A 26,046-nucleotide genomic window follows, 5' to 3' on the forward strand; every position below is an offset into this window, starting at 1 on the left:
ATTTTCTTCTTTCCCCTACGCGGAAAAAAATTTTCATAGACTTCCAACTCCGAGTTTCCTCGTTTCGACTGTTCCGTGCGTTTCCGCTATGTCGAAATCTGATCCCGCCGTTACCACGCTGACATCATCCAGGCTTTGTCAAATGTTATTGCACAAGATTTTTAATAAAATTATAACAATAGCCACAATCCCAAAAATAGCCTTTATTGCGCCCCGGGTAATTTATTACCTGGCCGAGCAAACATTATTTTTTCTGGCATTACTGAACAGCTTCACCTTGAATCTTGAATTTAAACAAAAATTGTCAAAAATGACCGTCCCTATAAAAAATACTAGCTATTTGAAATAAAGTGAAATTCTTCAAAAATGCGTTTGAAATGAGAATTTTCGATTTTTTGTCGGATTTTCTCATTTTAGACGATTTAAAATATGGTACGACGACTACGAGTAATTTAAAATAGGGTAAAAATCGTCTAAAATGAGAAAATCCGACAAAAAACCGAAAATTCTCGTTTCAAACGCATTTTTGAAGAATTTCGCCCTATTTCAAATAGCTCGCATTTTTTATAGGGACGGTCATTTTTGACAATTTTTGTTTAAATTCAAGATCTCGGGCTAAGCTGTTCAGTAATGCCAGAAATAGTAGCGGGTAATAATACATTACCCAAGGCGCAACAAATGCTATTTTTGGAATTGTGGCTTATTATATTTTTTATAACTTTATTAAAAATCTTGTGCAAAAACATTCGACAAAGCCTGGATGATGTCAGCGTGATAACGGCGGGATCAGATTCTGCCGTGTCAATGTGATATATTATGATGATGTCAATGTAATATATTATGATGATGTCGGCGCCTTGTTCAAGTCTTCCGAGATGATAACGCCGTCAACAATGGCTGTTTCGGCCGATTTGCTTTAGTCGAGCTCTTAGATTGTCCGGGCTTACACTTTCCATCCTGCTAATTCGCCGTCGGCGCGCTCGTCGTTACAATTTTACGAGGTCGCCCGCGCGGGCGGCGAGAGGGTTTCGGGGTCGCTTCGTTTACGGGTCCACTACTGCGGATGTCGACCCGGATTTACCGGGCCGTTGCTCGCGCTCGCGCTTCCCTTCCACTACGTCCGTCGGCTTGAGCTCAGATTCAAGTTCACACGCTTCTGGCGGGTCGCTCATCGCCTTCACATCGCAAGCATCCCCCGGTGATCAAGACTCATCGTCGTCTCCCTTTTCGTCGAAAGAAAATATCGAAAAGTATCAAAAAAGCATTAAAAAGAATAAAAAAAGTATCAAGAAGTATCATGAGTATCGCGAAATGTATCAAAAAGTATTAATCAAGTATCAAAAAGTATCAAAAAAGTAACGAAAAAAAGTATCAAAAAGTATCAAAAAAGTATCAAAAAATATCAATCAAGTATCAAAAAGTATCAAAAAGTGTCAAAAAGTATCAAGTGTATGGAAAAAAAGTATCAACAAATGTCAAAAAGTATATCCCGAAATTTATCTAGTAGAAAAAGTTTTAAAGAAAAGTGTCAAACGTGTATATGTTAAGTGGTTAGGATTTAGTACTGAGCATAATAGAAGGATAAGTGTATTAACATTGTTTTTTTCACATGGATAAAAAAGGATTAGGTTGTAGTAAATAAAAGAAAGCAAATGTATTATGTCTATTAAATGAAATTTATTTATGTATTATTGTTCTGTACATGATGATAAAAAATACTGTCTACTGCATACTCCATTTTTCGGTGCAGCCTAGACGACTTCTTGACATCCCCATTGATAGGATTGTACTGAACGACACGATCGTGTAAGATCAGGCAGTATGCTAAAGTGTTAGGAAAATTTTTTTTAGCCTCAAACTCCAGACGTACATCGACAGGAGCGATCTTGAGAGATTCGTTTTGTCGTGAACAGTCAATAACTGTGAGTGATGCTAAGTTGAGAAACGAAGACTTTGTCAGCAGCGGTTGCGGATCTTTCCCATAGTAGGATTTTTGAAAATTAGCGTACATATCGTAGAGAATGGCAAACTGATTTTAAGATATGTCGAGATTCATATTTTTGTATGGATAATATTGTGAATTAAAGAAAAGTTTCACATTACTCAACTCACAATGATCAAATAGACTGGCGTTTGCTGTTCTCGATGATTTTCTCTTTGTGTGTAGTCCAAGAATTACAAAACGAGGTTTTTCCAATTGATTTGATATTTTCACCGTCCAGACGTGTTTATTAGTGCTTGGGAGAAGAGGATATTCAAATAACTCCCAAGAACGGAAACACATGGAGATAGGATTATCTCTACCAATGTAATTCAATAGTTGGATTTTCTATTTATCTGATGCAACAACATATGGCATCAACCACTCTATCTTTGTTACTTTTACTTTGTAATCTTCATAAGTAGTTACACCAGCTGCTACAGTACCTTCCTGGATTATTACGCTCAAGTCGCTTCTCGATCTTGTGAGAATGAGCTCATGCTTCATATTAACTATAATCTTTTTATAGTCTTCTGCAAAACTCAAGATCATACTAAGTGGAATGGCAACGTCAACGTTTTCCTTGTTATCTACGACCGATTTGATATCGTCTTGAATACCAAGCCAGCCAAGCCAGATTGACGTCAGAATTGTGACGTCTGTATGAAAAAAATGCCAACAAACTGCTCGATTTCCCGTACATTATATAAGTCGCGCAAATCGACAAGCGAACGAATTCGAGATCGAACAGCTGAGAGAGCAACACCTCTATCTCCTTTCCCCCCACCATCCGGCGGGGACGAGACATATCCCATAATATCCATGGCCCCATAATACCGGCGATCGAATACAGTGACTGTAAGTTTTTTTCTGACTATTCACTATTGTTAAATATTAAATAAGACCTCATGTACATAATATTTAGTAGGTATAAACAGGTTCGTGATGAGGGTGGCATTGACCACCGAAACTTTATAGAAAGAAAATAGAAAAAACTATTTTGATATTTTCTTCTTCTTTGCACACAACTTGCCTCGGGAAGACTGATAGAGTCAAAATCAATCTATTTGTAAAAGATTATATTAAAAAATATAAATATCTAATACTTATTCAATCTTACCCAACAAAAAGACTAATTTTCTTGGTTATCTTTTCCAAGAACCCGTCGGAGTTTATTACTATACAGCACATATAGAATTGCAGCCTCTATACGTAACATTCGACGCGATTTATACACCAGAATTTAAATACTATCCAAAAAATTTTATATAAAAATCAAAACCAACTTGTTGATTCAAAGTGGCCCACCCTTATACAATAAACGCGTACTTTAGTTTTGAAATTAGTTTAAGAGTATAACCCCTTAATTGACTTGACATAATTACTATTACATAAATTTATATTGTCAGAATTGAAAAAAAGAAGAAACTTGGGGAGGCGAAAATTTAAATGATTCCGCAAATTAATTTTCGATTATAAGTATTTTGCTAAAAGCGTAATCTTTTCAACGAAATAACATAACCATTAGAACAATCTCATTAAAATCTTTAAAGCACTATGCTCATGAATAAGCATCAACAATATATCAAAGAAACAACTACTGACAATTCTTTGGCACGTAGCTTCTTTCAACATCATGTATTGTTTTAATATCAAAATTGTTTTGAAAATGAGACTTGGCTTAAAATCCACTTAGTAGAAGCTGAGATACAGGCGTATACATACGCACACACACATACATCCATACGGACATTTCTCAAAAATATTATTTTTCGACTTGAAATGCACCAGAACACACTCCCAACATGTTTTTAAACAAACTCCAAAAATCACTGTTACTAAACTTCCTTAGGAAGGAAGCAAAAATCAATAAAAAAAAACGCAATTGTATGTTAAAAAGCTAATTTGTAGTATAATAGGTCACGATGCTTCCCGACGGCACAGATTTTTTTAATGGGTTTTATAATAGTATCTATATATAACGTTTTTGCACAGAAATTGATTATTTTAATACCCAAAAGATAAGGGCTTACGCAATGTGAGTATCGCTGTTTTCAATACACAACGCAGCATGTCTTTGATTCATCAGGCGTTACAACCCTATGCGTTCTAGTCCTTCTGATAGCTTTGCATTTTAATTGTATCTTATTACATTTATCGTTCATTAATGAATATTAATAATCTTTGGTTGTAAACGCATCGTTAACGAGATTGTTAGTGTTATCAAAATTCATTTTTAAGCCATTCAAGAAGTTTAATGAAATACTTGCCATCAGGGCGCTACCGCACTCCTAGATTTGCTATACACATTCAGCAACTTGAATTCAAAATAAAAAAAATATGAGTCAAATTGGATTTGTATTCATGAGATGGCTCGAACACGCACACACACACGTTCGCACGCACGCACATGCACACACGCTTATACAGGCATTTGCAAAACACTCAAGTCAACATTTTAATAACTCCAAAACTATTTCTAATTTATTTTTGTTTAACATAGAAAGCATTATTAATTACGATAATACATAATTTATTTAAGGTTGGTTAACGATCAATTTATGTAATATGAGGAAGAGAGAGAGAGAGAGAGAGAGAGAGAGAGAGAGAGAGAGAGAGTGAGAGAGAGAGAGAGAGAGAGAGAGAGAGAGAGAGAACAAATTACAAGACAGAACACAACAATTAAAATTACAGAGCTAACATCTTTGGTGGGTAGAAAAGTTTACAAAAGTTTTCAATTAGTAGTAATTGATCCAGGTTAACTTTGAGTATGCATCGCTCCAATTATAATTTATTTTTACAACCTATCATTTTATTTGGTTAGAATGATAATAATGAACTGTCTCGGAGACTAGGGATTTTAATTATGATTATATCAAATAAATATCATAAATTCAAAGAAACAACATGAGTGTAATTTAAGATACTTAATTTTGTAAAAAACATGTTATGAAATCAAAGGAAAAAAAAACAAAAATATCACGTGCCTAATATTATTTAAAGTAAAATATTATTTTACATGTTTGTCCTAATCAGAATATTGTCTACCTTTCGATAAAATCCATGCAAGTTCATCTTCAAGAGGAGGATTTTTTGTATCAAATTCTTTAATTAAGTCTTCAGAGTAAACCGGAGTAGCGTCATCTTCATGGTCAATATCATCAAAGCAACACGCAGCTTCTACAGCTTGTACGTTAGAGTAGTAGTGCAATGTGAGCATAGTCAGTCAGCGACCAAAATACAACTGCACATGATTTTGGCACGATTTGATCTAAGAGTAGTTGTAGCTAATTATAGACTATAAAATACAAAAATGTTCTTATTGAATCCTCAATTAGCTCTCAACTAAATAATTGCGTTATAAATACCAGTTATTAGCTTCAGAAAACGGAATCAAAATAATTTAAAATTTTACTCTGGACTATTATTTAAATAACATTATTCATTTGTATATTTATTAATTAGTATTTGCAAATCATTCAATACATAAATTTTCTGTACATTTTTCATGAATTAAATATTTTGATGAAAAGCTTTTTTTACCCGCTTTTTGAAAAATTTGTAGACATGTTTAAAATTGTACTAATACATATATAAATATAGGTATAGTATCATATATATAACTAAATACTTCAAGGTGCCGTGTCAATAAAAGTCACCTTATTTCTGTCTATAGGGAGGCAAACCGCGAAAATGAATACATGCGTTACAAAAAATATGGTGTGCACCAAGGTCTAAGCAGGCTTTTTGACCGTTTTTTCCTCCCAAGGGAGTCGTTTTTTTCCCGCTGCTAAGAAAAACTCGATTTTCCATTCATTTTACATGCATGGAAAGTGGCCTTTTTCGTGCACGTATCATGAAAATATAAATGTTTGTACGCACGTACGCTACTTTGCTAATATTTGTTTGTTAATGTTTGCAAAAACTAATTATTCAAAAATTACATTTTTGAGATGAATCTATATTTCATATGCAAAGATTGCAGTCAATGTCGATCGATAAACTTTTTTTATGACACGCCGCACAGTGGGGGAAATCGATAAATTCTGTGCTAAAATCGTAGAACTTTTCATAGGAACAAGCTATTTTGATGAATCTTGCCCGAGCTTGTACCTAAATATCTATAGATTAAAGGAAAAATATGCAGAAAATTTAAAGGTGATTTTATAACCTCTAAGAATTACTAGAAATACGTTATGTTTTCAGGAAAATTGTATTTTTGATTATAACTTTTGATAGGAATAAGCTATTTTAATGAATCTTTCTCGAGATTGTTGCTTAATAACTATAAATTAACGAAAAATATACAGGAAGAAACGATGTTGTATTTATAAATAATATTGATTCCGAATCTAAAACATTACAGAATATATAGCAGACATCTATTATCTTTATATACATTTATGAGTATGAGTTTTATTTGATTATAATTGTATCTGTTTTTAGAATAGTCTACTTGAATTCTTAAAGATGTAAACAACATGAGTTATTACATTTACAGATATAAATTAAAATTATTTCAACTGTTCATATTATCTTGAAGTATCATCTATGTCACTTGTGACGGCCAAGTGCACGTCAAATGTCTAACGGCTAATTATGTACTAAATGTAATAAGATTATTGTTTCAGCAAGCTGCCAACGAGCGCCGAAACGAGCGAGAACGAGAAACGAGGCAAGATAGAGACAGAGAGAGTGAGAGCATAGGTAGCGCGGTTGCCGCCTGGCCGCACAGCGTTGGCGAGATATGACAACGATGTGCCGACGGCCGGGAGAACCGCGACTAGAGTTAGTCTCGCTGCGTTATCCACACGAGTAGCTCGCGCTACTGTACACGCGGATTTGTTGTGATTCCTGCGAGCACCTCGAGAGCGAACGATATTCGTCTGTGCGTTACCGACGAGTTGCTGCGATGCCCGTCCGAACTGTACATCTCCACGTCCGAGACTGGACCACGTCCGTTGCGTCAAGTACTACTGCCACTACCGAGTTGTAAGTACCTGCACTCTCACTCTCTCACGTCGACAGGGTAATATCTCTCGTCTCTCTTTATCGTTCGTCGAAGTGTGCGGCGTTTGCACCTCCGTGTATAGTAACGATTGAATATATATTTCCTTATCTAAACTTCTCGTGTGTTATTTCCTACGACCCGACCTACGCCGCCTCCGCGGGCTCGTGTAAAAACACGCGCATGATCTGAGTCGGCCGAGCCGTGCCTTCTGCACGCCCGAAGTTAATTTACAATAAATAGGACCCTTCTGGCCCTGGTTATAACACGGCAGGAAAGTATTAACCGAGTGTTATACACTATCGCCTTCATCACTGGATTACCTGCAATTATTATAATGAGTTAATCGAGTAAGCAATGGCAGGTGAAGGCTAAAACAATAATTAAAAGATTAGAACTTCAGAATAAAAACGTTAAACACAATTGGCCCCAGTCAAGAAAATTAATAAAATAACATTTAAACAATAGAACCATAATTTTAACTAACAGAGCTAAGCAAATAACTGCAGTACTACTTATAAACTTAAACATTAAACCTATCTTACCAATATTATAGCAATTTTTCAGAAATAGATAATGTAATTCAGAAATAGATTGTGTAATTTTCGAAGTCATAAAATTGTAGAACAAACATTCAAAATTTACTGTTCTAAAACTAAACAATTTAAGTTAATTGAAACTCTGCGTCTAAAAACTGAAACCATAAATCTTGAACCCACCGAAGCTGAAAAGTCAACGACTAAAAAGATTGATAAAATGAAATTATCGCACTGTACTTACACTTCTTAGAGAAATCCTTTAACACAAAATGATAGTTTCTTATAATTCTTTTGCATCAGTCTTCTGTTAATTAGAATAAGCGAAATCTTAGGATCCATTAAAAAATTGCACGATTGTATACATCAAGTATTCTGTTCGATCGACTATTTTGTCGCGCATGAGATGTCATGTTCTTCCTTTATAACTTGTGCCATGATTCGTTTGCATCTTCAGCGTAAAATGCCATGGGTAAACAAAACTGTCGAGCAATTTCATATCCATGCCAAAGAAATTTATGTAGAGATGGACTCATGCGGGCCCATGGATATATTTGATAATGTAAGGCGTAAGTCTTTCTAAAAAAAGCTTTAAACAAATCCAACTTTACCTCTTTCTTACATCTAAATACTGTTATAATTATTGCAATATTTTTTATAAGTTGCTGATCCATCTCTAGTGCTTGTGCGAATAATTCGGGCTCATCAAAACATCTTCTCGACAAATTACCTGTATTTGAGGTCCCATGACCTTGAATGACTTGATCAACTTTGAACCCTAATTTTTCGTAGATTCTATATTGAACAATCTTTTTTTACTTTCAAATTTATCTAAATACGTAAGAAGTATATATTGACTGAATTTGTATTTATTAAATTCTTGAATGAAATTGATTAAATGAAATTAATGAATTTATTAAATGAAATTAATGACTTGGTTTTTACTTTTACTAGTCTTTAAGCCAAATAAAAGAATCTTTTAACTCGTTAAATAAAAATACCAAGTAGAAAAAAATACAAAATTTAAATAATAAAATTCTGAATGCAAACCTCGAATTAGGCTAACAAAATTATAAACATAAAAAGTATAATACGAGTTTTATACTGAACCTAGTTAATTATGCATAAAAAAAGATTTAGAAGAAAATAATATCAACGGATTTTCAAGTTTTGATTGTAAGACAACCCATGATTACATAAACATATAAGCTCTTAAATTTACAAGCCCTTAAACCCATAAACCTTTCAACCCATAAACTCTACAACCCATCGACCCTTAAACTCTTAATCCAATAAACCATTGAACCAGAAAATCCTTAAATCCTTAAGCTCAAGAACCATTAAACCCATTTAAAAGTTTATGAATTTCAGTTAAAAGTATAAGTTCAGAAACAAGTAAAAGAGTTTATGGGTTCAATGAGTTCATTAGGATGAGAAAATAATGTACACCAGATATTGTCATGTTGGACCACCCCTTAGTAGTCCAAAGGGTGACAACAGAGACAACCGAGAGAGAGAGAGAGAGAGAGAGAGAGAGAGAGAGAGAGAGAGAGAGAGAGAGAGAGAGAGAGAGGGGACATCTATCTGAAAACTATTATACGACAGGCAAAAAAAGTAAATTGAAATACCCTATAATCTCAAAATACTTATACGCATTCAGAAAAAATAAATCACAAATCCTCAAAACCTTACGACTCTTATGCACAGGCAGAAACACTAAATCTAAATACCCCATAACCTCAAAACTATTATACACAGGCAGGCTAACTAAATTTAAAGACTCCATAACCTCAAAGCTCATATATTACAGGCCGTACAAGTAAATCTAAATCCCCTGTAACCTCAAAACTATTATACCACAAACAGGACAAATAAATCTTACCCCCCCCCCCCCCCAATAACAATGAATGCTTTTCGTGAAAACATTTGGATATTAACATTACCTTTCCGGCTTATGAACAAAAGTTTGTGGTTTATATTTATTTTGTTTGACCTGTATACGAAGGAATTTAAAAATTTAGGGTATTTGGCTTCATATGTTCTGCCGGGGTATACAATTTTGAGGTTACGGGGTATTTAGATTTATTTAGCGTGTCTGTATATAAAGGTTTTTATGTTAGAAGGTGTTGAGAGTTACTTTCCCTCTTTGTGTATAAGAATTTTGGGGTACTTAGACGTGGATCTGGATAACGAAACTTGATGCCCTACTGAAAAAAATCAGATGACAATCAACTGATAATCAGCTGATAATCAGCTGATAATCATGCCAAAACATCAGCTGATTATCAGGTGATTTCAGCTCAGTATTTTTAATAAAGCTGATGGTTATAAATATGCGTTTATGTGAGATACAATGTTAATGATAATCAGGTGATAATTAGGTGATAATCATTCGAAATTTGTAACCTTTAATTTATTTATTGATAATCAGCTGACGTTTTGGCATGATTATCAACTGATTATTAGCTGATTATCAGTTGATTGTCATCTGATTTTTTTCAGTAGGGTGTACATTATTTACTTACCCTAATGAACTCATTCAGATGAAACTTTACCGAACTATGTACATAGTAAAAGTTAAAATACTTTTAGACAGTTTTTTTGCATTTTTCACCCCCTTTGGTGTGAAACACCTAGGGGTGGTTTTGGACGATATGATGCAACGTGATACACGTTAGTTTTTGGTCGCGATAAACATATTGACATAAAAAAGTTAAGAAAGATGTGGTGACTAAAAAGTCGACAAAAGTGTTGAAATTTGACATTAAAAACTTTAGAATCATACACATTTTGAGAGTATCAAAACTTAAAAACTTTAAAATTGAATATCTTAAAAAAGAAATAAGCTATTTGAGCAAACTGATCGGTATTTGAAAGTGCAAGACTTGTACTTTAAGATGCTGTTTGTTTGTTTTTTTTTTTTTTTTTGTGAAAAAAGAATATCGCGATGTTATACAGGGTGACCCAATTTAAACGGGCACCGCTCATAACTCGTCAGGGACAGCCACAATCGAAAAAATGGTAGAGACCAAAGTTGTAGGATATCGAAGGGGCAACCCGATGGTGACCTTGGATTTGACCTTGAACGCGTTTTTCAAGGTCATTTGAAGGTCAACTTTGGATTTTTAAATAGGAACCCCATTCTTTTATTGCGGGAATGGAAAGAGCGGTAAATTTTACGTTCAGAATGGTATGTTCGGTTGCGGCACTGAAGGTCATCGCAAGGTCATGCAGCCAGAATGAAACCCCGCCTACGTAATTCCTCTAGCAACGCCAAATTAAAAAAATAATATTTTTGGCGGAAGGCCGAGTGTGAGACTCTTTCGACAATTTTCGGAGGCTATTTTTATTTTTGCAAATCGAAAGTTCGGGCGGCAGGTACGGCGCGGGGCCGGGGCGCCTGCTTGAAAATCATTCGTGAGTTAAGCGTCGTAGGGGAAGGTTCGACGGAGTCGCGGTGGCAAGACTGAGCGCGGGACTTATTTTAAAAGGCTTATTTCGGGAGCCATTTTTATTTTTCGCACATCAGGAGTTCGGGTAGGTAGGTGGCGACCACCTAGAGGAGTCATTCGCAAGTTAACCGTCGGAAGGGATCATTCGGGGAATAGCGAGACTTATGATTGGACGCTAGCGAGGGCTCATTTGCGTCTTGGCCGCTGGACAGAGAACATCTAAGAAGGGATTTTATCTCGGATACAAAGTAAAAGTAAAGTTTGAACAAAAATAATTTGACCTTGAAATGACCTTGTAGGACTGGCTCAAATTCGAGGTCACAATTCTCCCCCCCCCCCCCCCTATACAACAACTTTGGTCTCTACCACTTTTTTTTAATTTGGCGTTGCTAGAGGAATTACGTAGGCGGGGTTTCATTCTGGCTGCAGGACATTGAGATGACCTTCAGTGCCGCAACCGAACATACCATTCTGAACGTAAAATTTACCGCTCTTTCCATTCCCGCAATAAAAGAATGGGGTTCCTATTTAAAAATCCAAAGTTGACCTTCAAATGACCTTGAAAAACGCGTTCAAGGTCAAATCCAAGGTCACCATCGGGTTGTCCCCTCGATATCCTACAACTTTAATCTCTACCAATTTTTTTAATTTGGCGTTGCTAGAGGAATTACGTAGGCGGGGTTTCATTCTGGCTGCATGACCTTGCGATGACCTTCAGTGCCGCAACCGAACATACCATTCTGAACGTAAAATTTACCGCTCTTTCCATTCCCGCAATAAAAGAATGGGGTTCCTATTTAAAAATCCAAAGTTGACCTTCAAATGACCTTGAAAAACGCGTTCAAGGTCAAATCCAAGGTCACCATCGGGTTGCCCCTTCGATATCCTACAACTTTGGTCTCTACCATTTTTTCGACTGTGGCTGTCCCTGACGAGTTATGAGCGGTGCCCGTTTAAATTGGGTCACCCTGTATAACTAAAAATATAGCAAAAAATCGTGTTTGTCGCACTTTTAGGTTAGGATATCTCAAAATCCCGACTTTTAGGACAATTCTGATGCCGGATTCGGTTTCAGCGTCGAAAACGCTTCGGAGAACTATATATATGTTTTGCTTATGCAAAATTCTTGTAGGACTGACTAGTTTAAGAATAATGCACGAGCTTATGGGCTAAATAGTTTTTTAAGCTGCAGGTCTTTAGAAAACTAACAGTTTGTATAACTTATGGCTTAAGAGTTCGGGAATTTAAGCGTATCGATTTAATATTTATGTGTTTAAAATCTAGCTCAGTTAACATAGAAAACAAAAATCAGTAGCTGTATATACACTATATTCTACTTTAGCTACTTTTTCATTTGATAATTTAAAACTATGACGAACAAGGTTCGTGATTTCATTTTGCAAGCGATTAAATTCAGTAATCGGATCCTCATCATCTTCTTTTTCAAGTGCTATTCTTAGCGGTCTACAAAATCTTACACTTTGGGGTGTAGGATTTGTCTAAGAATATTTATCATTTTTATCAATTAATTTGATAATAACAACACTGGTAACAAACAGAGATTGTTGAGGACTTTTATTTCTATTTTGAACCTGTTCGTATTTCTGGTGTGGGTTAATGTGTCCAAAAGAACTGTCAAATTCCAAAGTTACTAGTAATTCTAAGTTACATAAAGACAATGGGTCCCACTCTGAACAAACTGCATTGCATAAGCGCTCTATGGTTTTATTTAAAATATTTTGCAAAGATACTTTAACCTCAATTTCCGAAGTACAATAACCTAAAGGTTTGCATTCTGCCATTTCTAATTGAAGTGTATCGTATGAAGGGTCAATTGAGCCCCCTCTTTCTCTACTATCTTGCGAAAGAGCAGTCCAGGTCTGCTTAGAATATTCATTTTCTAAAAAGAAGGCTAAAGCACTTTCACGTGTATGTTTAATATACATCTTATTTTTTTCCGCAGAAATTTCTTTTAGCTCACCGCCTATCACAAAAGGTTTATTTGCTTTGCTTATTCTAGCAGCTGTTTCAAGAATAGTAGAGTAATTCACTACACTTTCTAGGACTATTTTTGCTCGCCTATACATAGTTCGTCTGGAGCATTGATCAGTAGGTACACGTTTTCTACCATAGTTTCTACTAAACTTTTTCTTTTTTGTTTTCGACCCCGTTTCTTTTTGTTATCATTTTCCTCTGCGGGTCGATTTTTCTTTCTAAATAATATTTAAAAAATGCAAGTCTTACTAAAAATTAAATTTATTAATTATAGTTTTTGAATGTTATTTACAATAAACTGATAAGATTTTATTTTATTTTTTTTTTACTAAAAAATATATTTAAAGGGGACAAAACATTCCTATAGCGTGAAAAAATAATCATTTTTAAAATTACACGTATAGCTTCGACTTGATTGAAAATTCATACACTTAAGTAAGGTAATATTACCTACATTTCAAGATTTTTATAAAGCCATAATGGACCTACTATATTTTAATGAAAAATCGGATACTGTTAAGCACTGTCCACACGATTACAGGATAACGCACCTATGAAATGGGCTGAACATTTTTGAGAAGGCTTTTAAGAACTAATTTCTGATATGAATGAGAGAATTTTGATTTAGAGGACTAGAACCTTTTTAAAAATTGAATATGTCTGAATAATTGATAAGAGATAAAACTTTGACTTAAGTGTAAAAATTTTCAAGATTCATTACAGTTCAAAAAATAGGGTTTTCCTGAAAATTACATATTTCTAGTAATTTTTAGAGGTTATAAAACCATCATTAAACTTCCTGTATAAATAGCTTATTCCTATCAGAAGTTATAATCAAAAATACAATTTTCTTAAAAACATAACGTATTTCTAGAAATTCTTAGAGGTTATAAAATCACCTTTAAACTTTCTGCATATTTTTCCTTTAATCTATAGATATTTAGCTACAAGCTCGAGCAAGATTCATCAAAATAGCTTGTTCTTATGAAAAGTTCTACGATTTTAGCACAGAATTTATCGATTTCCCCCACTGTGCGGCGTGTCATAAAAAAGTGTATCGATCGACATTGACTGCAATCTTTGCATATGAAATATAGTTTCATCTCAAAAATATAATTTTTGAATAATTAGTTTTTGCAAACATTAACAACAAACATTAGCAAAGTAGCGTACGTGCGTACAAACATTTATATTTTCATGATACGTGCACGAAAAAGGCCACTTTCCATGCATGTAAAATGAATCACAAGTTCTACGATTTTGGCACAGAATTTATCGATTCCCCCCACTGCGCACCGTGGCATAAACCTCGATTTGAGTCACGCTCGTGCCAGAATGCACTTGCTAAATCTTGGTTTATGCACGTTTTTTCATAAAATATCGTATGATACTAGGGGGGTAAAGGGATTTCACCTGCGTGGGGTCTTAACCAGGTGCCAGGATGACTCCCTGGTCGATGGGACATTGTCTACGAGGAAGAGTGCCGTATACAAATCAAATCGCTTGAATATTTCTTATCATAATTATCCTTATTGATTGATTGATAATGTTTGATAATATTTGATTTATTAAATAATATTAATAATATTTGATTGACGGAGATAATGTTGTTGTTCTGTCGACTTAACCGAGAAAATAGACGCCATGAAACAGAAAAGAAAGCCGTGTGAACTTGTAGGTTAGAAACAGGTCATTTTACGTCATTGTGAGGGTCAAAAATGATTATTTTTTTGCTGTAAATACGGTTTGTATACGTTTTTAAAATTTTATAGATCTTCAAAAAATACGCTTATGGCTGATAATTTAATTATTTGAAGTCAAAACGTTGAAATAGTACATTATGCAAAAAGGGGCGAAAGTAGCAGATTTTTCCCGGGGGCAGTAATCAGCCAAGGGAAAATCGACTTTTTTCCCGTGTTGCATATAGTATCTTTCCCAACACGCGCATGAAATGGGCCTTTTTTCATGCCTAGATGTAGCGTAGAAAATCGTGAATTCCAAGCTGGTTAGAAAAAGTTTGAGCTCAAGCGGAGAGAAAATTATTTCTCCCCGCTTGAGAAGTAACAAGGAGAAAAAATTAACCTAAGTTATCTCTGTTAATACCCGTTTTTCAAATTTTTTAATTTTTAAAAATTTTTCAATTTTTTTAAATTTCTTAAATTTTTTGTGCACGACTTGAAATTCACGATCTCCTACACAACTTTCACGCATAAAAAAAGTCCCTTTTATGCCCTTGTTGGAAAAAACACGGTGTGCAACATGGGAATAAAAGCTATGTCAGACTCGAGCTGAACACCTCACCCACGCTTGACATGGCTTATTTTCTTCCCTTGTTGCACAACGTACTATTCCACTTTCGACCAAAAGGCCACTGATTGAGCCTATAAAACGCGGTCAAAACCTTTAAAATTTTTTAACATTTTATAAAATTGAAATAGATTCTTTTATTCACGGTTTAACTATAATAGCCACTGTATTCTCTGAGAAGCGGGACTAAAGTAGCTTTTTATTCTTTCATATATTTTTTTCCCGCTGATGCGGGAGAAAAATTTTCGACTTTGAACATTTTTAAATCTTTTGAAAAATTAATAAAAATGAAAGAAATTTTGAAAAAAATTAAAAAAAAATTTAATTTTAAAAAAGAAAGGCTATGTGAGACTAGCAAATGAAAATATAAACGCTCGCCCCAGTGTTCGCTAATTTCTACCTTGGGTGAGATTTGAGCATGAGTTGTAGTCAATAGCACCGAAGGCTTGTTAGATATACGGACATTTACCTAAAACACTTTTTTTAGACTTAAAATGCATCAAAATACACTTCCAACATATTTTTATAGGTTAAGCTGTAAAGCATTTTTACTTGACACAAATTGTTGCACAAATCGATTGCGCGATCATATAAAAGATGATGAGCAGATGAAAACGTATCTTTTGAGTTATTAACAAATTATTGCAAAAAACGCGATTTTTGTCTTTTCTTGCTAAAAACCCTTAAATTAAAGGAGCTAACGGAATGTCCAAATAGGATGATTAGGGCGTTGGACCTCTCATTTTGTAGATATTTTTATCCTCTACAAATCATCTCATTGGAGCATGCTGATAGCTCCTTTAGTTTTTAGGTTATTAGCAAAAAGTACAAAAATCGCTTTTTTTGCAATAAATTATTAATAACTGACAATTTTAGTAAGAAATCGCGTTAAAAAATACGTCGGAAATCACTCATAAAATTGAAGAATTTGTTTTAATTAAAATACATTATTTTGTTTTTACTAAACCATTATGAAAAATATATTTGTTGATGCTAGTCAAAATAAATTGACCGCAAAAAATAACAAAAATCTTTGGCCTGACCGAGGATTGAACCCCGGTCCTCAAGTTCACAATCCATTACCTTACTTTCTAAGTCATTTTTACCTGCCATAATAATGCTGACTTAAAGATAAACCTTAGTAATCTATCATTTACCTTTATCGACTATCTGCTGCTATTTGATAAAATAAGGAAAATGATTTTATTAACATGACAAAGAAAAATAATTTATCCAGTAAACATAAGTTTATTTTGAGTTTTAATCCTTATAAATTATATTAATTCTTCTATACTAAATAATATAATGTTAACATGGAATTCAGATGATAAATATCAATCTTAACTTCGAAAATATTTTAGATCTTTTTAATTTTTATCTTAAAGTATACGTGTAAACTGTACAAAGTTGATAAATCTAACATATTTTTAGGTAAAAACAGTATAGAATTTCAAGACTTACAACAGCACAAATAACTCAGCTGAGTTTTGTACCTAGGTAGTCCGATAATGGATTGTAAAGTTGAAGACCAGGATTCAATCCTTAGTTAAGGCAAAGTTTTTTTTTTTCATTTTCTTGCGGTTAATTTATTTGGATTAGCAACAAATCTATTTTTTATAATTGTTTAGTAAAAACGAAATAATTTAATTTATTTTAATTAAAACAAATACTTTAATTTGATGACTGATTTCTGACGTGATTTTTAACGAGATTTCTCACGTGAAAACGTCATGCGAACCGCGTTAAAAATCGCGACTCACAAAACGGAAAAACGTGCAGTATGCGCGGATTCACGGTACACAGTGCTATAAAATTTGTAGGAATAGTCATTTCCTTTTTTTTAAATTTAAGAACAAAGCGCTTACAACGAATAGGTCAAATATTATAAATAAAATTATTTTCTTTAAATTTGAGAATCATATGTTGTAGCAAGGTACTTACCAAGATCGGAGAGCGAAACTTTTTCTAAAAATGGATCCACTACAGGTAACTGCAATATAAATTTATATAAAGTTAATTATTATTTGAATCAATTTAAATAATCTAAAATTTATTGAATGTAAGAGACGACGAATGATGAAAAACAGAGAATGGTAAGCATATTAAACAAAATAATAATAAACTAGCGTGATTCGCCTCACTCCTAATATCGCTCGGTTAAAATATATATTGCAATAGTGATAAAATACAAGTTTTGTTAAAATATTTTTCCCTAATTTTTGATAGTATTAACAAACAATGTCTTGATGATAATCATAACATTTTTATTAATAGGCTGTATTCAAATAAAGATAATTTACGCATATCATTTGAACATGTACAGTATCAAACTAATTCTTATGATTGAGGTTAGGGATGTGCGAGACAAACTCGAACTTTTTTTGTTTGGATTGCCAAATAAATCTAGGATGTTAAAAAATCTACTTAAATACCACAATTGTCGAGTTTTTACACATATCTAACGAATACTATGATTTTTTCCTGTTGCGTAACAGTGATATGTTACTTAATGCTTTGAGTACTTTTTCGAGTTTTTTTTTCGAGCTTTTGCCTAAAAAATAACTCGATTGGTTATTTGGATTGATTTTTCAACCTATCAACATTTTTTTGCTTTTGTAATATATTGAATCTTTTCAATCCATATGTCAACTTAAAATCGAAACACTTATAATATGTTATTATGTCTTTGGTTTAATTATTTGCACCATATTGTCGTAAACAAATTTAAAATTCGACTTTGACTCGCACACCCCTGATTGAGGTGTTTTTGCTGTAGCATATGCAGTCGCTATTGTATTTAAAATTTTTCCATGTAATAAACAATTGGATATTAGTAAAATGCGAGAACATTTGATTAGAATGTATGATACATTTACTTTATCATATTTTCCAATATCAAAAGATTCTAAAAATAAAATTAATTTTGACACGATTTCTGAAATTCCAATTATAAGAAACGTTACTCACGTAATAAAATTTGCTAAATTTAAATAAAATTTGGTAAAATTAATATTTAAGAACTTAAGGTATTAGATACAGAAAGACTTAGTCAAGAACAACAATCATTCATTAACTCCTTTAGAAGCCAACACATAGAAAAAAAAACCGCTGCCAATTCATTAGCACGTAGCTTCCTCCAACGAAATTTATTGTTCCAATAAATAAAATAATGTTTTAAAATACAGTATGTGAATGCTATTTTAAATATTTCAAAGCTTAATTAGTTTGCTGTAGGAGCAATTTTCTTATAGCAAAAGGTATATAATAATCAGAAAAATCCGATCAAAATCGCGAAAAAGAAGAGATTAATGAGATTGATGAAAGGATAACTCTGTAAAAATAAAGTTATCGTATTAAGAGAATAACATTGTAATCTTGTAACGAGATGAGCACCACAGCCAACTCGTAGTGGTATGAGTACCGCTGCGCCGAGCCGAAACCGCGTAGAGTCGCGCGCGCGATAATAATCACGTGCGAATTCGGCAATAGGCGCGAAAGAGACAGAGAGAGAGCGAGCGCGCGAACTAATCCTTCAGGTGCGCGCTCAGATAGCTCTCGGCCTTCGCTAGGTAAACACGCGACTTCGCTAGAATTCCAAAAGCTTAGCAATATCGTGTGCTGTGCTGTGTCCAGCGGATAGAGATGTAATTTGTGAGTGAGTGAGACGCGGAGTCCAGGTGTTCCCGTCCTTAGCCTAGTGGTCCGGCGCACAGTGGGAGAAAATGGACAAAATTCGAGCCAAGCGTCATTTTTAATCGTAGAGCTATGATTTTTTTTAAGCTCTTTAAAAAAGCATCAAGTTTAAGCTACAGGTGCGGAAATTATTGTATCACCTTCCCCTAAACCCATGCGACCCCTAGAAGCCACCCCTACCAAACCACAAGCAGTCTAACTCATCTATCCCAGGGAACAGCGAGTTAAATCGCTTTATTTTTTCTTAAAATAATTAAGCTACACACCATAAGCCAGCTAATAACCTAAATACCTACCCCTAACCTGATTAACCCCTAGAAACCACCCCTACCAAACCACAAGCAATAAAACATGGTTTAAAAAAAAAATCTTTATTCATGTCGATTTTTCACAATGAAATCATTTAAGATTTAATGTTTAGAGCGAAGAAATCGTGTCCTCGAGACTTAAACTTCAGTGTCACAGTTTAAATTTTGAAAAAAAAAGGTAAAAGCACATAAAATGGCGGCTAATACGGGAAAATCGTGAAAAATTTCCAGTATTTTTTACTTGAGAATGATAGACTTTAGAAAAAAATTTACTGAAGAAAAAGTTCTTAGATTAAATAAAAAAAATACGTTGAAATTCTATCAGAATTTTTTGAAGATTTCTCGAATTTATTAAATTATAGTATTATTTAATATAATTAAATCTATTGATTATACGAGTGTTTGATGGTTAAATGTTTATTTTTGAATTTATTAGATTATAGTATAATACATACAAGTATTGATCATACGATTTTTCGATGGCTAAATGTTTACTTTTTGAATTTATTAGACTATAGTATAATACACACAAACATAATTAAATCTATTGATCATACTATTAGCCTGCTTGTGGTTTGGTAGGGGTGGTTCTACCGGTTAGGGGTAAGTATTTAGGTGATTTGTTGGCTTCTGGTGTGTGGCTTAATTATTTTGAGAAAAAATAAAGCGATTTAACTCGCTGTTCCCAGGGTTAGGTTAGTTAGCCTGCTTGTGGTTTGGTAGGGGTGGTTTCTAGGGGTAGGGGGGTGAGTGGTTAGATGGTTAGCTGGCTTATGGTGTGTGGCTTTATTCGCATGGGTTTAGGGGAAGGTGATACAATAATTTCCGCACCTGTAGCTTAAACTTGATGCTTTTTTAAAGAGTTTAAAAAAAATCATGGCTCTACGATTAAAAATGACCCGTGGCTCGAATTTTGTCCATTTTCTCCCAATGTGCGGCGTGGTGACCAAGTATTGCGGTCTGTCCGGGACCAGGAACGTCGTCGACGAAAAAGAGAAGGTTCGTGTGGCGCGCAGTGCATGGGAGAGAGTGCATGTGTGAGTGTATATCATCCATGCGAGGGTGATCCGGCACGCGCGACCTTCACGTCGATACACTCGTGCGAGCGCGATTATTATTTTTCCAGTTTTCGATTTTTATTGAAAAAATAAGTAGTCAAATAACTTTGAAATTTTAATGGAGTATAGTTGGACACGTGATCCATCGACATGATATTTTTCGTGAGGTTATGATGTTTAGTTTCAGAGATATGAATTTAAAAAAAAATCACCTTTTTCATTTTATCTGCCGAACAAAGCGGTCGATCCCGAGTACCAAACGGGGAACAGTAGGTAATTTTATTCTCTTTCTGGGGTGATTGAAAAAAACGCAAAATAGTGTTTTTCTAAAATCAAAAATTGGCCATAAAAAAAAATAGTTAGAAAAATAAAAAATAAATGTTTTACCCGAATTCAGAATCCAAAAATATACATGCATGTCAAATTTTAATGATATTGACGGAGTAGTTCCAGAAATATTACGGCACACACACACACACACACACACACGCACGCACATCCATACGGACATTTTCTAAAAACACGTGATTTGAACTTCTAACACACCAAAAAGTATTTTCTAGAAGTTTTAACGAAACTCAAAATTTTACTATTACAAAGCTTCCTCTAGGAGGAAGCAATTAATGCTAAAAATCAATCAAAATATCGGTGTGCCAAGTTTCAAATAAAACTATTAACGCACTAATAAATGGCATTTGAACGAAAATCAGTAACCGCAACAAGCATACGCTGAGAATTTCGCATATGCACGCTTTTGCAGTTGAGATTTTAGAAAAAAGTAGATATTTTATGTGTTTTGGCTAAGTTCATTTCGCAGCTTTCAAACCCCTATGGTTCTTAAGATATCAAGGTTTCAATTTCTTATGTCTAGAACAATGTAGTCAAATGCTTTAAAATTTTATTTGGTTATTTACTATACAAAAAACCAACTGCTGCTAAAATTTTAAAGGATTTCGTCGAGCGGTTCTCAATTAAAGAGCTAAAATGTAAAAACCGATCTTTCTCAAACTTTTGCTTCCTCTCAACAATATTTTATTTATTAGAACTATAAATTTAGTTGGAGGAAGCTACGTGCCAATGAATTTGCAGCGATTTTATTACTCAACTCGATTTTTTTTGGCAGGTATTACTTCATTATCGTCTTCTACGTCTTGTAAGATATCTGGTTGTTCAAAAAAGTCAAGTGTATTACCTAGAATATCAATGTGGAACTGTTTGATAATGAAAGTTTAACTCTTTCTTTAATTATTGTCGAATTTCCAGTTCGATACGTCAAATAGTTTATTTACAATTAACGTTATAAAAAAAGCTATATTGAAAAGAAAGAGACCTAGGTGAATTTTTCTTTTTCGAGAATAACGACAAAAATATGCTCTATTTAGTGCAAAAAGAGCGAATTCCATAGCAGCTTTTTTCTGACTATGGGAGAATTCTTTTATAACACTTTTTTAGATGTCCTACTTTGTTGGTTGCAAAGAGAAACTTTATTTTAACTTTTTGAAATTTTTCTTTTTTCACACGTTTCTTTGGTCCAAATGGAACCTGTAACCGTGATATTAACTTATGAAACCAACGTTTAGTAATTAAAGAATTGTCTGCAAAAAAATCATCGTAATAAATTAACAAATGTCTCTAGCAACAATTTGACAGTTAATCAAATCAGCTTTTGGCACACACATTGACAGTTGTATTGACCATCTTTTTCATAAGTTTCATCAACATCCATTGACTTTTGCAATAAAACGCATTTTCCGCGTTCGGCATTGATTTTACACTTAACTAATTGATAAAAAAATAATTCAGGTACAGTTATGTGTAAGTAATTCAAGTACCTTCAACGTAGCATGAGTTAATTTTGATCGATTGTCTAGATTTTTATAGGCACTGCAAAAACTAAAAAAATGCGTAATTTTGCCACTTATATGCAAATTTGACATCTTTACACTACTCCTTTTCAGTTAGTTTTTAGAAATTACCATTCTATATAGCCTTTCCCAATTTTTGAAAATATATTACGAGTTTTCACCTAATTCGACTGGACTATAAAGAGGAGGCACAGCAGCGGGCTAGAGTGCTGGCACGTGTTTTTGAAGAGTCTCTGTCAAAGTGCGCTGCGAGAAACTTGTGCCCGCTGTGTATAATTCAGCGCTCATCTATATGCCCTCGGAGCTGGTCAACTTGCTATTAACGTACTCCTCGAGTTGGGCGTTGAATTTCTTTGCTGTGGGTAGTGCTTTCTTGGGTTGGCGACCGCCAGGTTTGCCGCCGAGTTTGGCACCCTTGGTTGCGCCGCGAGTTCTGTTGCCACCGGCACCACGAGCGGGTTGACCGTTGCGTCCTGCCGTCAAGCATCGTGACTTGCTTGAATTTACATTCACGATTAACCTCGCAGATCTGCCTCATTAAGACGGTGCAGCTTCGCTCCGCTAGGACGAAGTCGTCGGACGCTGACCACCGCTCGCCCCCCAAAAAATAAAAATAAATAAAAATACAACGCGTAAAAGTAATGAACAAAAAATATTATAAAAATAGTAAAATTCTAAAGCGGAAGGATTACGAAAATTGGAGTCGATCGACAGATTCAACTCACTCCTAAAAAGAAAAAAAAATATTCTGAAAATAAATTCAACATAAAACTACATCAAGATGTATAAACATTATAAAAATGATCTACTTCCTATCCTGCCAACCGACGGAGTCCAGGTATACAATCCCTACGCTTGTTTCATAGGGGGCATACTTCTTCTGCCTCAGGTGGATCCCATGTCCCTTCGTGGTAGCTGTCCCAAGCCCCAATGATAAGATGACCTCTTACAGCATATCGAAAGCCGATCTATATAAAAAAGGATAAACAAGGAAAAGTAAACAAATAATAAAACCAATAGCAAAGAAAGATCACGAGAAGAAACTACTTATCGTCAACCCATGAGGAGAAAGGCGCACTCTTACGTAAGCTGGGGCCGTCGAAAGCTGACTGCATATTATACACCGACCGTGCACATAGACGCTAGAGCCGGGAATCTTGTAACAAGGAAATTCACCGGCATCTAGTACCTCTTCTTTCTCAGCCTCACTTTCAGAAACAAACCCATCGTCCTCAGAGTCTGTGTCAGAGTCACTTACGACCTACATCGATAAATAATATATGACTCGGTATATAATTAGAATTCTACTTACACTTACTTCTTTCCCTTCCACTACATATCCCCACAAAAACACTTTTCGCGCCATAATTTCAAAGCACTTTGCATAAAAAAAGATTAGGTTTTGCTTTGTAAAAGCTTCTACAGTACAACAAACGATTTTTTTAATCATAAATTTTCAAATAAAAAACAATTGCGAATCAAATTATCTACAAACTTAAAGAATAGAACAAAGGCAGAGCAATGATTTATCAGTAAGCACTATCATTCATTATTGCATTCTACATGCTGAATCGAGTAATCTATTAGCAGTAATCAAGGAACAATAATAGAGTGCAGTCAAAAAGATCGAATTGTTTATTATTTGCTATTAATCGAACATTTTCTACCTTATTACAAATAAAACATCTTCCTGCGTTGCAAATTAAGTTGAGCTTGATCGCCTTAACAATACACTGAAATAAAGCTGTGCACATTAGCCGTCAAAAACTCACGATCAAATTATCGTAAACAGATTGAGAGCAGTGCGATAAATCGGCTCTACCAAAGATGAGAAGTCGAAATACATTTTCAAGAGTAAAGATGAAATTGTTCGCACAATAACCGGAGCTTGAAAAATGCGTCCACGCCGTTGACATCAGTCGTTATTCGCAACAATTGATTTTCCTCTCGCGCGTTTGCTTCGAAAGCGCTTGCGAAATTGCGTTTCTACACACACACATGTGGAGTTTAATTATCGATATGTATAATAAAAACTCTGTCTCCGTGCTTTCGATCTTTTTGACTGCGACGGCTCTTTTTGAATAATATAATTGAGGGATTCTTTACTACAGAAGTATGACTAAGGGGGAAATTCTTGAAACAGCGGCGGTGGCAGTGAAACTATTTTTGTAATATAGAGAGATTAGAAAATTAACTATCAACTATTATAGAAATTTCTGCACAGATTTCGTGAATGTACACATATTTATGTCATCTACCTATTCAAAAATATGAGTTTTGAACAGGGTCGCGAGTATCGTATACTATTTTGTAACACGAGTGACATAAACTCGCCATCAATTTACAATATTTATTAAATGAGAGTGATGCCGGGGTGGGTAGAGGGAGGGGGAGGGGGATTGGCGGGGCGGAGCCCCCCCCCCCCCGCATAAAGTAAATGAATTTGAAAATCCGTGCCGTTCACGAAGTTGGTACGCGTGCTACACATTTCTCGGCGTCATCTTGTGGTGTTCTGCTAGACTACAATTCCCGTCTCAGAGCGTTCTACAATAAGCCGATCTCGCAAGTTCATTTGTATTGAAGTGTCGATTTTTCATGCGTAATACGTATTTTGTTCGTTATTCGTTGCGTTTTTTAAAATGGGGATCTCAGATTCTTCGAGTGTTGAAGACACTCAAGAATTTGTACCAAGAGAAATCAGAGATGCTGCAGAATGTATTTCAATCAACATGTTGCCAGACAAATCCAAAAAATTATACACCGTAACCTATAATGCGTTTAAGAAGTAGCGAAGAGACCAAGGTACTAACTCATTTTGCAAGGATGTACTTCTGGCCTATTTCGCAGAACTATCAAAGAAATATTCACCTGCAAGTTTGTGGCCTGTGTACTCAATGCTCAAGTGCATAGGCCATGCGTATAACCAGGTTGATATTGGAAAGTATCAGACATTATTATCATATCTCAAGAAATTAAATAAGGGACAGCTTCAAAAAAAGTCACAAGTTTTTACGAAGGAAAATATTTCTAAGTTTCTGCATAAGGCATCTGATGAATAGTACTTATGCCAAAAAGTAAATAAAACTTGTTCGTACATTCTAATGTGGTTTCTAAAAATCAATAATACTAATTATCTATTCGGATAACTTGCAGGTTGCACTCATCTTTGGCATAGCTGGAGCATTAAGAAGAGTAGAATTCACAAATATTGTTGTAAAAGATGTCACAAAATTGGATGATGAAGAGTCTTTACTTGTTCGGATTCCCAAAATAAAAAACTATGTTTCCAGGTCATTCACCATCACTGGTGCTTTATTCGATTATTGTTAGAGGTACATGCAGCTTAGACTCGTAAGCTGTGCAACTGACAGATTTTTTGAGATACACGAATGGAAAGTGCGTTGCTCAACCAGTAGGAATAAATAAGTTTGCATCAATGCCGAAGGAAATTGCAACTTACTTAAAGTAACAAGATATCGACCAATACACTGGACATTTCTTTCGAAGGACATCTGTAAACCAGCTGGTTGATGCCGGAGCTGACCTTGTTACTTTACAGAAACATAGAGGCTGGAAGTCCAGTACAGCAGCATATGGATATGTTGCTGAATTATCCCCTATTATATTAAAAAGAAATCCATTTTGGCGTTATCCGTTTCTCCGGTTCTCCGTTTCTTCAGATTTCAGACCCGTCTCACCTATCGCCAAAACCAACAGCGCCCCTCCATTGAAACCCATAAAGTCAATACATGCCCAAGGTTGTAGTTAATGAATTTATTAAACACAATTAAAATAAAAAATTATATAAATAATAACCTGCGCAGACTACAAAAAATTTCTGTT

The 26,046-nt window shown here is 34.6% G+C and overlaps 1 protein-coding gene across 13 annotated transcripts in view; it reads right to left on the reverse strand.

Annotated features, from left to right (window-relative positions):
* Positions 1-26,046, reverse strand: part of LOC100678622 (dentin sialophosphoprotein) — an 860,138-nt gene that overhangs the window by 288,037 nt on the left and 546,055 nt on the right. For all 13 annotated transcript variants that reach the window (XM_031933206.2, XM_031933240.2, XM_032601286.1 and 10 more), the window contains one exon: positions 17,221-17,269. In XM_031933206.2, the coding sequence (XP_031789066.1) occupies positions 17,221-17,269 (49 nt within the window). The remainder of the gene's footprint in view (positions 1-17,220; positions 17,270-26,046) is intronic.

The sequence above is a fragment of the Nasonia vitripennis genome (assembly GCF_009193385.2).
Source record: "Nasonia vitripennis strain AsymCx chromosome 1 unlocalized genomic scaffold, Nvit_psr_1.1 chr1_random0004, whole genome shotgun sequence".
NCBI classification, from domain to species: Eukaryota; Metazoa; Arthropoda; class Insecta; order Hymenoptera; family Pteromalidae; genus Nasonia; species Nasonia vitripennis.